This window comes from Peromyscus californicus, unplaced genomic scaffold (genome assembly GCF_007827085.1).
Source record: "Peromyscus californicus insignis strain IS unplaced genomic scaffold, ASM782708v3 Scaffold_10__1_contigs__length_136768540, whole genome shotgun sequence".
Lineage (NCBI taxonomy): Eukaryota > Metazoa > Chordata > Mammalia > Rodentia > Cricetidae > Peromyscus > Peromyscus californicus.
The window spans coordinates 43,550,772-43,565,238 of NW_026294391.1; the positions used below are offsets into that span (position 1 = coordinate 43,550,772).

A 14,467-nucleotide genomic window follows, 5' to 3' on the forward strand; every position below is an offset into this window, starting at 1 on the left:
GGAGAGTTAAAATTCCTTCTCCTCCCTCTCTTCCTCCCTCCATCCCTTCTTTCTTTCTCTTTCTCTCTCTCTCTCTCTCTCTCTCTCTCTCTCTCTCTCTCTCTCTCTCTTTCTATCTCATCCTTGCTTTCTTGAAACATAATCTCATGTAACCCAGGCTGGCCTCTAACTCACTATGTGGCTGAGGCTAGACTTAAAGTTGGGACCCAAATTATTGGGCTTGTACTGCATCACCACGCCAGGCTTAGAATTTCCTCAAAAGACTTTGAGTGACCGACCCTGTGGCACAGAAGAACAAGAAGAAGTGGCCAGTGGTGCCGCTCTGACTTGTCCTCCCCAGTTCAAGAAAAGGCAAGGGTTAAGACCGAGGAGGAATGTCGGAGAGAGGTGGAGGTGGGGATCGGGGGTTATGACAGGAAGATAGTTGGTACTGATACTTACCCCAGATATTGGCACTCCTTCCAAGGCCCCAGCTTTCTGATAAAATTTTTAAAAAGGATTAGGAACAGTCACAAAATGTTGGCTCTACTAACATAACTTATACAGGAATGAAGAAGAAGAGCAACATGCCAAAGGATGTGAGCAGACAAGACAAAGCAAGTGTCTCAACTACGTGAGCAGGACAGAGACGGAGACCAGAAGTACTCGTAGAAATGACAAGAAGAGACATGGCATTGCAGAGGAACAGGAAACACTGGACTAGCGGTCAGGAGACACGGGCTCTAACCCTGGTTAGTTAGTGTTAGGCCACAAGCAGGCTGCTGAATCGCTCTACACAACTCGTTTATTTACAAAATGACAACTGGGCTACGTGATCACAGACCAAAGTTAGTGTTTTGATATTGCTGCTGCTGTTATGGAACAACCGACATATTTTTAAATAACTATCAAACTAGCATGGAACATAGTTTCCGGAAAGCTGTATTTTATCAACTCTTCTCTCTACTCAAACTGCTTTTAAATACCAAGAGTGCTTAGATTTCAGATATTTGTTCAAAGAAAGTTAAATTTAGACAAGTAAGAGTTAATTTATGAATGATGTTTTTTATTTCAATCGGTATTCCCGGCAAGAAGTAAAGTGAGATTTTTAGTGGCTGGTTACCAAAACTTCATAAAATAGTTTTTGAGAAAACATATTACAAGGCTGAGGATATATCTCAGTGCTACAGCTATTGCCTAGCATATGCTGGGCCTCAGGTCTGGTTCCCAGGGCCACAGCAGGGAAAACATTACAACAGAGCAATTTGTGCAGATGTTAAGGAATTAGAGAAATTAAGGAATGTGATCCCTAAAGTAAGGATGATGTGGCGGAAAAAACACTGAATGAAAACCTTCAGACTGTCTCCTGAGCCCACCATTTGTGAGCAAATGGCCCTGGGATCTGCAACACCCCGCTGTTAACATGAAGAAGGTAACAGTAGTACCCTCCTCATGTATCTTTGCTAGAAGGAAACAACATTTTATATATATACATATATATATGTGTGTGTGTGTGTGTGTGTATGTATGTATATATATGTGTGTGTGTATATGTATGTATATATAAATGGAAGCCCTTATCAAAATAGAAAATGTCCTCTAGATTCCTATTATTACTTTCTTTCTTTAATGCTTTCTAGTTAATTAAAGACTAGCTATTTTTCAAGGTTGGACTTTTAGTGCTAGGGATGAAACTCAGCGCCTACTGAAAAGTAAGCAAGTCCTCTACTACTGAGCTATGCTCCCCGCCTACAGCCTGATATTTATTTTTTATATATAGTCTTTTAAAATGAGCCTGGCCACTAATAAAGATTAGACTAAATAAAAGGCTTAACTATAATCACCAGGAAACCTAGAGGCTTTCTATCTTGATAATTTATTATAAGAAGTCTGCTTATACTTTCAAACAATCAAACTTTCAAAACAATCTAAGGAATGGTCAGGCATGTAAAACGCTGTTTTCTTTATGGGGAAAGGCTTCTGGAGGATTCCAGGAGGGTCCTCTGAGGAAGCATGCAAAAAAAGTGACAGTGCATTTCCAACTAACTGGTCTGAAACATTGGACAAGATATTAGAAAAATAGATATACAGGCTATTTAAAAAGCATTTCTAATTTCCCTACTACGCTCAAGGCCAAAGTACACCACAACTGTACTTTGCAATGAGTAGCATCCAAATCTCTGGAAACCTCCCCCAGAATTTTAGAAACATCTATTTTAATCTTAGGGAAAACAAATAAACAAGATTCTGCTTCCTTTCAAAGAATAAAATATGACTACAGCTTACAATATTTTGGAAGGTTATGCAAATTCTAGAAACATTTGTTTAGTGAATGGACTTGTGCTTGTCTGAAAATAAATGGAAATGCACTGTATCTTTTCGAAATGAATGGGTAGCATAATCGGTGGATAGCCTACTCACCAGACTATGAGAGATTTTCTATAGTCAGCAAAGGGGAGAGAGGGGACAGAAGCATAATATTTTCAATGCAAGAGAAAACTAGGCCGATTAAATGTTTTCTTTCTATTATTCTCTGAAGCTATTTCAAAAGTCACCTCTTTTGCTCTGATCCAAGTGATTTTGTGATCATTCTGAAACTATGAAAGCACTATAGAGAAGCAGGGACTATGCCTGCCTTAAGCAATTCCACATTGCCTTAAAAAGCCTTATTCTACAAAGAACACTTAAAAATTCTTGCTCAAGCATCAGCTAGAGCATTTGGCAGTCAATTCTATTTTTATTAACTGCATGAATGGCATTCCTAATATTTTTCATGAAATGGCTATTTTTGAAGCTTCCTTAAACTTATTCTTAAGTTTTATCATGAATTTCAAATTTGTGTGCTGAAATACCAGTTCAAAACCTCCTAAAGGTTTCTCTTCCTGATACTTGACTACAGATTTTCAGTGATGCTAAACACACTTACGTTTCTCCCTCTGGGTTTCAGTAAAATGCCCGTTATGGAAATTGCCTTAATTTGCAACCTAATTTAGAAACAGACTCTTTGCTTTCAGTTTCTTTGTTAAATTCTTCCAAACTGACAAAGAGTGAAATATATAACAATGGTTCAGTCATTGAAAGGGATAAACTAGGAAAAAGAACACTGTTAAGATGGGAATAGTACCTGCTCTAAATTAAAAGCAAACATCACAGCTACTACAGTTATATGGAAGGGAAAACTGGCTTAAACATTCCCACACCACTGTTGAGAGTTAGGTTATTGATAATACTTCAAAATATTAATATTCAAAACACAAAAACAATATTACTGAAAGAAAAGCCAACTCAGGTTTATAAATATAAAATCAATTGGTAGTAAGGACTTGAAGTTTTTAGTTATAAAGCCATTTAAAAACATTAAATCCTAGAGAAAGTCCCAAGTCCCAAACTATAAAACATAATAAAGTTGACTGTTGAATTCTAAATGGCAAAGATCTTTCTTTTTTAATAAAATCCCCTCCTTCTATTATTTATTTTACCATTAGGCCATAGATCTCAGAAGAACTCCGGACATTGGGAAGAATTTCCATTGGAATTCCAAAAAATCTGAAAAATAATAGCTTTGGGTATATAACACTGTTTGAATAAACGTGGAAACATTTTAAATATAAATAATTAGAAAATAGGTACATCTGAGCATAGAATTCAATAGTGGTTAACATATTAGCCAAGGAAACATAGGTGTATGTTTGAGTATTTAACAGTCCAACCTTAACCAACCAAATCATTACCAATTTTAAAGCATACTCAGAAAGCAAAGAACTTTTCCAAAAGAGGCTAATCTACAAAGAATAATTAATATGACCTGTTGACCTATGTGCCATAGCTATGGTTGGCGAGCTGGCTCAGCAGGTAAAGGCACTTATCACCAAAGCTAAGGACCAGAGTTTGATTCATGGAATCCAAAGGGCAGGAGAAAAGTGACTCATACAGGTTCCCTCTGGCCTACATACACACATCATAGCCACTGTGTCCTTGAACGTGAGTGTGTACACTCACATATAATATATAAAGTTAAAACACAAACACATGGCGAGGGCGAGGGAAGGATGCCACCTAGAGAGCTGTCCCTGTCCCTCACCTGCTGCAGCACTAGGAAGAGTGGTGCACCTCGCCTGGGTGACCCTGAGGGTGGGGGTGGGGGATGGGGGGTGGCAATGCTGGACAGCTCATCCTGGTGGTAAGGACGGGGCGGGGGGGGGGGGGGGGGCGGGCGGATGTTGATGCTGATAGGCTGATCAACCTTGCAACTACACAGGTCCAGAAGCAGGGTTATGAGTTGACCAAGCAGAACATCCACTCCATCTATGATCTGGTGGAGCACATGAAGGGGCTGGTCCTGCAGATCCAAAGCTACAGATTCTCCATGACATAGGGCAATAACAGGGTACCCAAGAGGAGCCCCAGGGAGGCTGTAGTAGAAACCAGAGGCCTCAAACCAGACCAATGACTCTTTGCAATGAACCCTTGCAAGTGAAAATATATGGACAAAAGGATAACTCTGTCACACTACAGCTTCCATGATGAGATTTTTTTAATTCTCTCTCAAATTTTATTTTATTTTATTTTGGGGAGGAGGTTGCAAGGGTGGATATGAAGGGATGAAGAAACGAATGAGATCGAGATGCATGATGTGAAAGACACAAAGAATAAATAAAAAGAAAGCTAAAAAAAACCCCCACGCACAATAGAAACTGTGTGGTGGTTCATACCTATAATCCCAGAACTAGTGAAGCTGATGCAAAGCAATCACCACAAATTCAAGGTTAGGCTGGGCGAAAAAATGCCCCCCCAAACAACAAAACAAAAACCCACATACGAAAACAGACTTGCAAACTGTAGTTGAAATGTAACAATGTTAGTATACAACTACCATCTGCAAACATTAAGATTTAGATTCTAAATAAATAACGTACAGAAGAATGTATAGAAAAAAAATGCATTGAGGTCAAACCATAACTTACTCGCAGAGTTCCTTATCCCATTCCAAAGAATGGATGTTGAAAAGCATCGTTCTACTTGCATTTGTTACATCTGTACAGTGGACGCCCCCATTGATTCCCCCTGTCAAACTCTAGACAGAACAAAAGGGACAGGTTAAATCTGAACTAATCTGCACAGGTATTTATATACTGTCAAGGGCAATGGTTAGCAGCAGGGCACGTAAAACAAATGGAAGAACCAAACCTTTCAATTATTGAGGTTTCAGCAGCATTCAATAGAAATTCGAGCTGAGCTACACATGTAATTTTAAAATGTCTAGTAGCTGGACCTGCAAGATCCAGCTTATCAGGTAAAGGCTTGATGGACCTGAGTTAATTCTGGAACCCACATGGTAAAAAAGGAGAGAACTGACTCCCACAAGTTGTCCTCTGACCTCCACACACATGTCATGGCATGCACTCACCATCCCCCCCACACAAATAAATGGAATAAAAAAAGTAGCTACATTAAAAACACAAAAGAAATAGAACTATAAAATACACCTATAATTCCTGTATTTCATCTTATTTAGCCAATCTATCTAAAATAACATTTGAACACATAATCAATGAAAAATATTACTAATACATTTGACTTTCTTTTTTGTCTGAAATCTGTAGAATCCAGTGTGTATTTTATACTCACAATATACTATAGTTCAGAATGACAGCACTCAGATGTCCACAGACTCATGTGACTACTCTATTCATGCAATTCTAGCCAATTTCTGATTCAACGAAAATCAGTACTGTTTTTAATCTTCTCTCTTTGGAAAATTCAGAGCCTTAAAATTTTGACTAGGTGGAATGTTACCTCCAAAGGTTTATAGAAAACTTTCTATATTCACTTTTTCTTTTTTCATAACACATCTTTTTGCACACATCCTGAAAGCAGTTTGAAGTTTTCTATAACACCTTCAGACAGAGATAGATTGGAAATCGCTGGATATAGAGACACATGTCTGCATCTCAGGACTCAGGAGACAGATGTTGGAGGATTGGCATAAGTTCAAGTCTAATAGGGTCTATATAGTGAACTGCAGGCCGATCAGGTCTATATACTGAGACCCTATCTCAAAAAGCCAAAACAGAAAAATGTGTCATATAAATATCTAAACCATTAATTTCTACTGGTCTGTGTTCAGCTCTGGACAGAATATTTTAATATTAACTTGTGCTATGATTTAGTTGCATATCCTGGCATGATTTCACAAGAGAAAGCTATAAAATGTTGACCATGAAGGAGAAAAGTAGTTGTGGCATTTTAATATGTGAAATAGTTATTTCTTATCTGGGCAGTGGTGGTGCACGCCTTTAATCCCAGCACTCGGGAGGCAGAGCCAGGCAGATCTCTGTGAGTTCAAGGCCAACCTGGGCTACAGAGTGAGTTTCAGGACAGGCACCAAGACTACACAGAGAAACCCTGTCTCGAAAAAAAAATGGGGGCTGGAGAGATGGCTCAGTGGTTAAGAGCACTGGCTGCTCTTCCAGAGGTCCTGAGTTCAATTCCCAGCAACCATATGGTGGCTCACAACCATCTGTAATGAGATCTGGTGCCCTCTTCTGGCACCAGGCAGAATATGCAGGCAGACATATAGGCAGTATGTATACATAATAAATAAAATCAATCTTTAAAAAAATAGTTATTTCTTCTTAGAAATAACAAGTGGGATAGAAGGAGATGCTAGGCTTGAGAGAAAAGCTACCTAAATGGCATGCTCCAATGATAAGACTTATGAAATATGGTTTTGGTAATTATCTTCTGCTGTCACTCAAATGAAACAAGAAAAGTAAAAAGGGAAGTAGACAAAAATGTCTCTCAAATGGAGACAGACATTCTGCTGCTTCGAGTAGTTTTTCCTCAATAATGATGCTAAATAAAAGTCTAAAATGTTGGACAAAAATAGTAGGTAGGACAGTTAAAAAAATCCCCCAACCATTCTCTGTGCATTCATTACATTTAAACATACCCAAATGAGCCATGAATCAATGGTCCCAAAAAGAGCTCTATTTTCTTCAACAGCCTTTTGAACCGTTCTCACGTTGTCAAGGAGCCACCGAAGCTTCACCGCGCTGAAGTAAGTGCTAAGTGGAAGGCCTGTCTTGGACTAGAACAGTTCCACAGTGCAGTCAGTAAATTACACCTACCACAGTTGAAAACAAAACTGCTAAAGAAAAGAACTCAACAACAACAACTGCTTAGTGGATTGTCTAAAGACTTTTCAAATGAAAGTACCTTTCCTATCCCATGGTACAGAGAAGCATGCTCATGACCAAAGAGCACAGCAATTATGTTTGCAGTTCAAAGAGTAGCCATGTAAGCAAGGTAAAGAGAAAACTAAGTGACACACCATCTTTTAATTAGATAGTGACAGTGCAATGTCAGTTTGCAATAATCGCTCATCTGTCGATCTAAACCAAAAGTCTGCACTTTATTTTTCTTTTCATGACAATGACAGATTGTGAACTTAATAGTCATAAATTAATAACAATAGCAAGAAAACTACTTTCAAACACATAATTTAATGACATACCATATTTGTGTGTATGCACATATACATACATACATACATATCTATTCAAATATCAGTGGAAAATAAATAAATAAAGCAGAGGTCAATGACATGCCAGATTAAAACCATAAAGAATTGCTGTCCATAAGAAAGCAGCTGGCTAAAGTCAGCACATACAATGACTGGAAGAAAATGGAACTCATGTGTGCTTATTGCTCTTTCATGAGAATGAGTGAGGTCCAATTCTTGTTAGCATATTAAATATCCAATTTCTTTATAAAGTTCAAGTAAAGGGATTAAAGATGTAATTAAAGTAACATAAAAGTGATACAATTAGCTTTCTCTCCTTCTTATCCTATGCCCCTATACTTACCTCATAAGAACATACGTCATGAAAAAACTCAAATCATAGCTGATGTCCTATGCTGATACATACGTGCCTATAATCTCAACAATTGAGAGGCAGAAGCAAAAAGATTGCTGAGGAGCTGGAGAGAGGGGCTTAGCACTTAAGGCACTGGCTGTTCTTCCAGAGGACCCAGGTTTCATTCCCAGTACCCCTATGGTGTCTAATAGCTGTCTGAAACTCCAGGCCCAGGGAATCAAACACCCTCTTGCCTATGTGGGCACCAGGCATGCATGCAGTGCACAGCTAATACATGTTGGCAAAACACCCAGACACATAAAATAAAATAAAAGGTATAGAAGAGGATTGTTGCAAGGTTGAGGCAGGCCTGCTTGGTACATACAGGGAGCTCGAAGTCTAGCCACGGAGGGCTACACAGTAAGACCCTGTCTCAAAAAATGCTTTCCAAATTTTTTATTGAAAAATATCTTCATACAATATATTCCGATCACAGTTCCCTTCCCACAACACCTCCTCACAGCCCCCCACCCACTCAACTCCATGTGCTTTCTCTCTCTCTCTCTCTAGTAAACAAATAAGCAAACAAACAAGAAACTCCACAAACAAACCATAATTTAAAAAAAGCAAAGAGAAAAGACAAAAGAAACACACACACGCACACACACACACACACACACACACACACACACACATACACAGAGAAAATCCATAAAAACATATAACTAGAAACCATAATGTTCTCAAATATTTTAACTCCATCGGCAAGTTAAAAATCTTAAAGTTTCTAGCTTTTTTGGGGTTGTTGGGGCAGAGAGTATCAATGCCCAGAAATAATGGAAGACAGTAACACATGGAAATACTATTTGGGTTGCAAGGTCATCCCGCAGAGGTACAGGCTGTCCTCCAGAAGATCCTGCAAACCTAATGGACAGTCTTAAATGATGCAGATAGGGAACGTAAATGTTGCCTGCAGGGGTAATGCATGGAAAACTACACAACCCTTGAAGCTCAGTGCAGACAGCGGGAGGCAGGGTGATGCAGGGTGACAAAACAAAGAAAAATGGAAAATAAATGGGCAGGACAAGCCTGAAACTACTTAGGCAAGGAAGGGAGCAGACATGGGATTGTCTGCTAGTCTGTTATAATTAATGGTATTTGAATAGTAGCTTCAGATCCAAGAACCAATATGTTTCCCACTGGCAAATAAAAAGGGGACACATCTCATTAAAAGAAAAAGAACTTCTTCTTTTTTGGGTTCTAGAAGAACTTGAACTTGCTAAGAAATTAACTTCACTTATCTAAAGAGAAAGATCTATATAAGGATTTAAAATTAGACATATTTTATTATTCTTTTTCATGTGAAAAAAGTTTTTGTTTTTTGCTTTGTTTTATTTAAAGAAAAACAAAAACAAAAAAAGGTCTTTAGTGAAGGTCTTGAATACTACTTACTTTTTCTTTCTCACTTTATCCGGGTTACTAAAAACTCAAAAGCACTCAGGACTTTCTTCAGTGGGCAATAGGGAACTATGCTGATGGATTCTGAAAGTATGGGTGAATTAAAGAAAACAGCCCTTGGGGCATATGATTTAAGCTACTGGGACATTATGATCTCTACCAGTCTATCCTCTTGGGGTATTGTTATTTCATTTCCCCACAGAACAAGAAAGAAAGCTAAAGACTTGATTTGACCACAGTTATCTGAAAGAAATATTCTATAAGTTGTATAAAATAACCATTTTACCATAGGTTGTAAGACTGAAATAGTCTTTCTCATGAAATCTGAAAACTTTTTTTAAATACACATTCTTACAGTATACTTCTGAAGAGATTTCTTACCTTGACAAAGTTATTATTTCCTGGAATTCTTTTGCTAAGGTTCTCAACGGTAGACTGGGTTCTTAGGTCAAGCCACACTATAGATCAAAACATAATAATACATAAGAAGAACGTCATAAAAATGAGAACTTAGTAAAATCACTGTCACAGATAAGAGACTGATTAGTTTCCATAAGCAATTAAAATGCTATAGCTTTTAAAGGATAGAAATTAGAAAATTAGAAATGAATAGACATACTGTTAGAAGAAAATATATTTACAAAGGAGAATTGAAAGCTTTTATGCAAAATTACAGACCAAATTATAGGAACAATACAAACCTTGGGGCTTTTATTTTGCATTATTTATTTTGTATTATTACAGGAAAAAAAACTATGAAAGAGCATTTGGAGTAGGGATTTTCTAAACACACATGAGTAGAGAGAAGACGTAAAAGCCGGGCAGGCTAGTTGACAGTGCAAAACGCACAGCTCAGGATAAAATGTATATCTTAGAAACCTTGGGAGAAGACTGTGACAAAGACCAAGTAGAGAACCCGATGGGATGCTTATTTATAATAAAATCTTTCAAGGGATACAAGATCTGAAATCATTATTTTCTTTAATTACAATCCATTTTGTTGCTGGATTATATGGGGAAAACTCTACTTTAATGGACCACCATTTTCTTTCCTAAGTTTCTGTTACCTGCTTTCTGAACTCCAAGTAGAAAATATCTCATTTTGCTTTGTGACAGAAGCTTGGGGAGGAGAATGCACTAAAAACTATAAAATAGATTGCATAAGTGATCAATAAACCAGATTTGCTATCTTTTGTTTTTTAAGAGACTGGGTCTATTGTATTTAACTTTTATAACTTTTAATCTACTAGTGGTAAGTCAGTATTTTTAGGACACTATGGTCAGATGCTTCCTGAAAGAACCTGAGGCCAATAGTCTAAAGGACTCCGGGGCAGATAATGCAAGCTTGCACACTACATTTTTGAATGTTGCCAGATACCTTGTTTGGTTCACTTAACAGTGTTATTCTGTTCTCTTCATTTAGAATCAGTTCTTCCCTGTAGTAAATTTTTACAAATTTGTTATAATTATCTAAACAGCTCTGAGCTTCATTTTGATAGTACTAATTCCCATGAGATTTAAACTAGAGACTTCCAGATAAAATACTGGTTTTCGTAGGTATAAAAAGCAGCAAGCAAGTGACCCACATGACAACCAAGAAGAGAAGGAGAGCAAAACAATTGAAAACAGATGGCCTATAGGTAAGATCTTCAGTTGGTACCCAGCACCTACTCCTTGACCCCAGAAGCATTATCTCAAATTCCCTTGGGGGATTTAGATTTCCATACCCCTCAGCTGTGTGGTTTATCGAAGAATTTTCCCTACCCCAAGTTCCAGGGTGAGGTGCGAACCCTAAGTCCTTACACAAGAGATCCCTTGGCCAAATCACCGAACCGAGATTTATGGTCAGCCTTCAATCGTCATCCTCGGCTACGTTTGGCACTGTGTGATGTGGGCCTGCTATTTTCATGACAGGAGATCTGAGTCTGTCATGTGAGGAGCCATCTTGGAAAAGAGGCTTGAAGGGGATACCAGAGACTTTCTGTATTCAGAACCAATCAACACCTAAACTACGCTACCACTGGGTGACTAGATCCATTAGCAAAATAAACTGCTTTTATTTTTTTTTCACTTGACTTAGTTGGAGCTGAGTTTTCTAGTACAATGTCAGGACACAAACCATTAGCAATATCATCAGAGGTGGCAACATCTCCCATCTCAAAGGAACAGAGTCAGCTCCATTTTACATAGTAACAGTACTGTGTGATGATGACAAAAATAGACTTTGCTCACAGACAAGCAACCTTAGCAGATGTTACTGGATTAACAAGAGTAACTGGGAAAGTGGAAGGATTAAGAGGAGAGGTTTTAAATCTGTGATATGTACGATTAACAAGCACATCTTAATTCTCAGTGTTTTCAACTACAATGAGCTATAAAGTGAAAAATCAATTTAGTGAGTTTTGATTCCTACTTCAAAATATTAAATGGTAGATTGGGATAGCAAATATTAGAGTTTATTGTACTTCATAGGATAAAGATCAATTTGGGAAACATTTGTTTTAGTTACATGGGTTTGTTGAATCATAATATAAAATACATTTCTTAGAGAGGGAGCTAAACAAATATATTTGACATCCATAGACTCTTGGCTTGCTGGCCTCTTTGATAATATAAGCCTCCTACATCTGGTGTTCTCCCTCCTTCTGTCTCTTCCTCTCCTCCCCACCACCCTGGCCTCTCACTGGGGTTAGGTAGAGATGGAATAGGGGACTTCCCAAATGCCATGCAAGCACTCTTCCACTGACTCCACACCAGCAGTCCCTGTTTATTGACATCTTAATGGACACAAAACTTACTGGGGAGCTGAAAGACAGGCCCCATACTCCACGATTTGGGCACAGTAGAGCTGTGAATTGGACCCACAAATTTGTCTTTAAATAAGTGCCCTCCTTCCAAATAACACTACTAGAACTCCATGGCAGTGATTCTTTCTTAGGAAGCATAATAGAACCACCTAGGAAACTTTGAACTTATCTAACCATGACCTACCTTGCAGGATTCTGGTTTAAGTCTAGGCCTATGTACTTTTCTATGAGTATTCCAAGTAGTCCAACACAATACTAATAGGTGAGTGTGTCTTTTGTAGGGCATGTTCTTTAGTGTATTAATGTGCTCCAAATAATTAATTCAAAACCAAAGCAAGCACTGACAATAAGGTAGCACTAGGAATCTCAGTAGTCCAATAACTTTATTGCTCTTAACAAAGACTAGTTAACCAGGCTTGTAGTTAGGCTTGACAACAGTGGTATCCATGGAGTTAAATCCTCACTACAAAGAATCAAAACACTGAATGTAAAATCATGAAACCAAAGTTCTAAGTTTGGCTTTGCTACCAACAAGCTTTATGACTTGTGCAATTATTTAAACCCTCCTTGACCCAGATCCTCTAAATATAAAATAAGGATGCTGGAGTGGATGGCATCTAAAGTCCTTTTCCTTCCACTGTTCCAGGATTGCAGAAGGCTGCCATGATATTTACTTTTTTTATAATCAAAGAGTACATGGCAATTAGAGTATATGGAATGAATTAGTACAAATGGCAAAGAAAAAAGATGTCAGTGGTTGTTGATATACTACCAAAGCAACTCACAAATGTTCAAAATTAATTGAATTAAGAACAAAACAATTAGAAAACTCATTACAGAAGCTAAGATGGCAGAATTAGATTTGCAGAATAAGAGATCAAAAGCCAAAGAGAAGACCCCCAAAGCTGGAGGACTAAGCCCCTTGTGGAGGTAATTTCTGAGATCAAAAGAAGTGACAGATCCAGATCTGGCAGCAGCAGTCAATTTCCCCCAACGTGTCTGAGTTGGGAGGCTGGGACGTGAGCAACAGCCAGAGCACCAATACCTGAGGAAGTACCAGCAGCTGGAACTGAAGAGCCAGAGGGCACAGCGGCAACTGGAACTGAGGAGCCAGGAGAAACTGGAGCAGCTGGAGCATTAGGAGAAATAACGGCAATTCATGCTAGAGACAGCCAGGTTCAAGGTCTACGTATGCTTGTTTGGAAATGGTAGATCACTTGGGCAAGTTCATCAGAATGAATGTTTTTTTCTACACATGTGAATGTAGAAAAAGAAATGGAAGAGGCATGGAGTAGAAGGGAACAAAGAAAGTCCAGTCTGAATGTCTGGTTCACTAGCACTTCCATTTGGATGGAAACAGTGTAAGTGTGTGTTTCTTGTTCAGAAAAATTCTTCCCGACTTGGCAACATATATGCATCTTAGTTCAAAAAAACCACCAAACTAAAATCATGCCTGATACATTATAAGAGCACATCTTCAGGGGATGTTAAAAGAACATGCTACAGTTCCTGCTGTGGTCATATGCTGCAGGACATGAAAGAGCTAATTTGGGAAAGTACGATCCCAAGAAAGGACTTTCCTCATTGGGTAGCTGGAAGTAAAATCATTTCCATAGACAGGAACAGCACTGTTTCCTAGGAATAGGGAACTGCTAATTCTTAAAGTTATAAAGTAATATATAGTAGGAAATAAACTCTAAGGAGCACAGAATGCTATATAAACCCCTTCTAGAAGTTATTAATGGCTTTTATTTAGACTAAGGAAATAGGAATTTCAATGGTCCAGACCATCCAATGAATAGTTTACAAAAATAATTTGGATGGTGTGAATAAAATCACATCTAATATATTTAGTTTGTCCTGATAAAAGAGTTTTATGAGTGAAGAGAAATGTAGTTGTCTCAATCTCTATGGACCATTGTTAGTTAAGTGATATATACAGTACAGAAAAAATCATCATCTTCAGAGGATATTGAATAATAAATCACAAATCTGAACAATTTTGGCTAATCATCACAACAGGAAGCAACAAGCACATCTAAGAAAACGAAAATGGAAAAATCGCTAGGAATCATCTATATCTGGTTGGCTAAGCACAAAGCAAATAGTGAGTCTCCTCTGAGATGGTTTGTCCTGAGCAGTTTACAGTGTGGTAAGATGAAAGGAAGGCTCCATGTTATCCACCACACCATAAGCAAGGACCACCAGAGTTTTACAAAATGTTACTGGCTTCCTTCCTGTCGATAATATAAGAATTGAAGTGCCAATAGTTAAGCCATGAATTAAGCTGGTTAAAAGGTCATATACAAGGAAGAAGAGACTATGCCCCTCATTTGATGATATTTTCAATAACAGATGGGGCCA

General features: G+C 38.1%; 1 protein-coding gene across 5 annotated transcripts in view; it reads right to left on the reverse strand.

Moving 5' to 3' along the window:
- Positions 1 to 14,467, reverse strand: part of Gk (glycerol kinase) — a 78,751-nt gene that overhangs the window by 32,329 nt on the left and 31,955 nt on the right. For 2 of the 5 annotated variants that reach the window (XM_052732391.1, XM_052732365.1), the window contains exons 5-11: positions 13,149 to 13,232; positions 9,678 to 9,754; positions 6,932 to 7,069; positions 4,944 to 5,053; positions 3,459 to 3,525; positions 2,401 to 2,418; positions 442 to 477 (exon numbers count right to left, since the gene is read on the reverse strand). In XM_052732391.1, coding sequence (XP_052588351.1) covers positions 442 to 477; positions 2,401 to 2,418; positions 3,459 to 3,525; positions 4,944 to 5,053; positions 6,932 to 7,069; positions 9,678 to 9,754; positions 13,149 to 13,232 — 530 coding nt within the window. The remainder of the gene's footprint in view (positions 1 to 441; positions 478 to 2,400; positions 2,419 to 3,458; positions 3,526 to 4,943; positions 5,054 to 6,931; positions 7,070 to 9,677; positions 9,755 to 13,148; positions 13,233 to 14,467) is intronic. The other 3 variants (XM_052732375.1, XM_052732384.1, XM_052732398.1) reach the window with 3 other exon arrangements.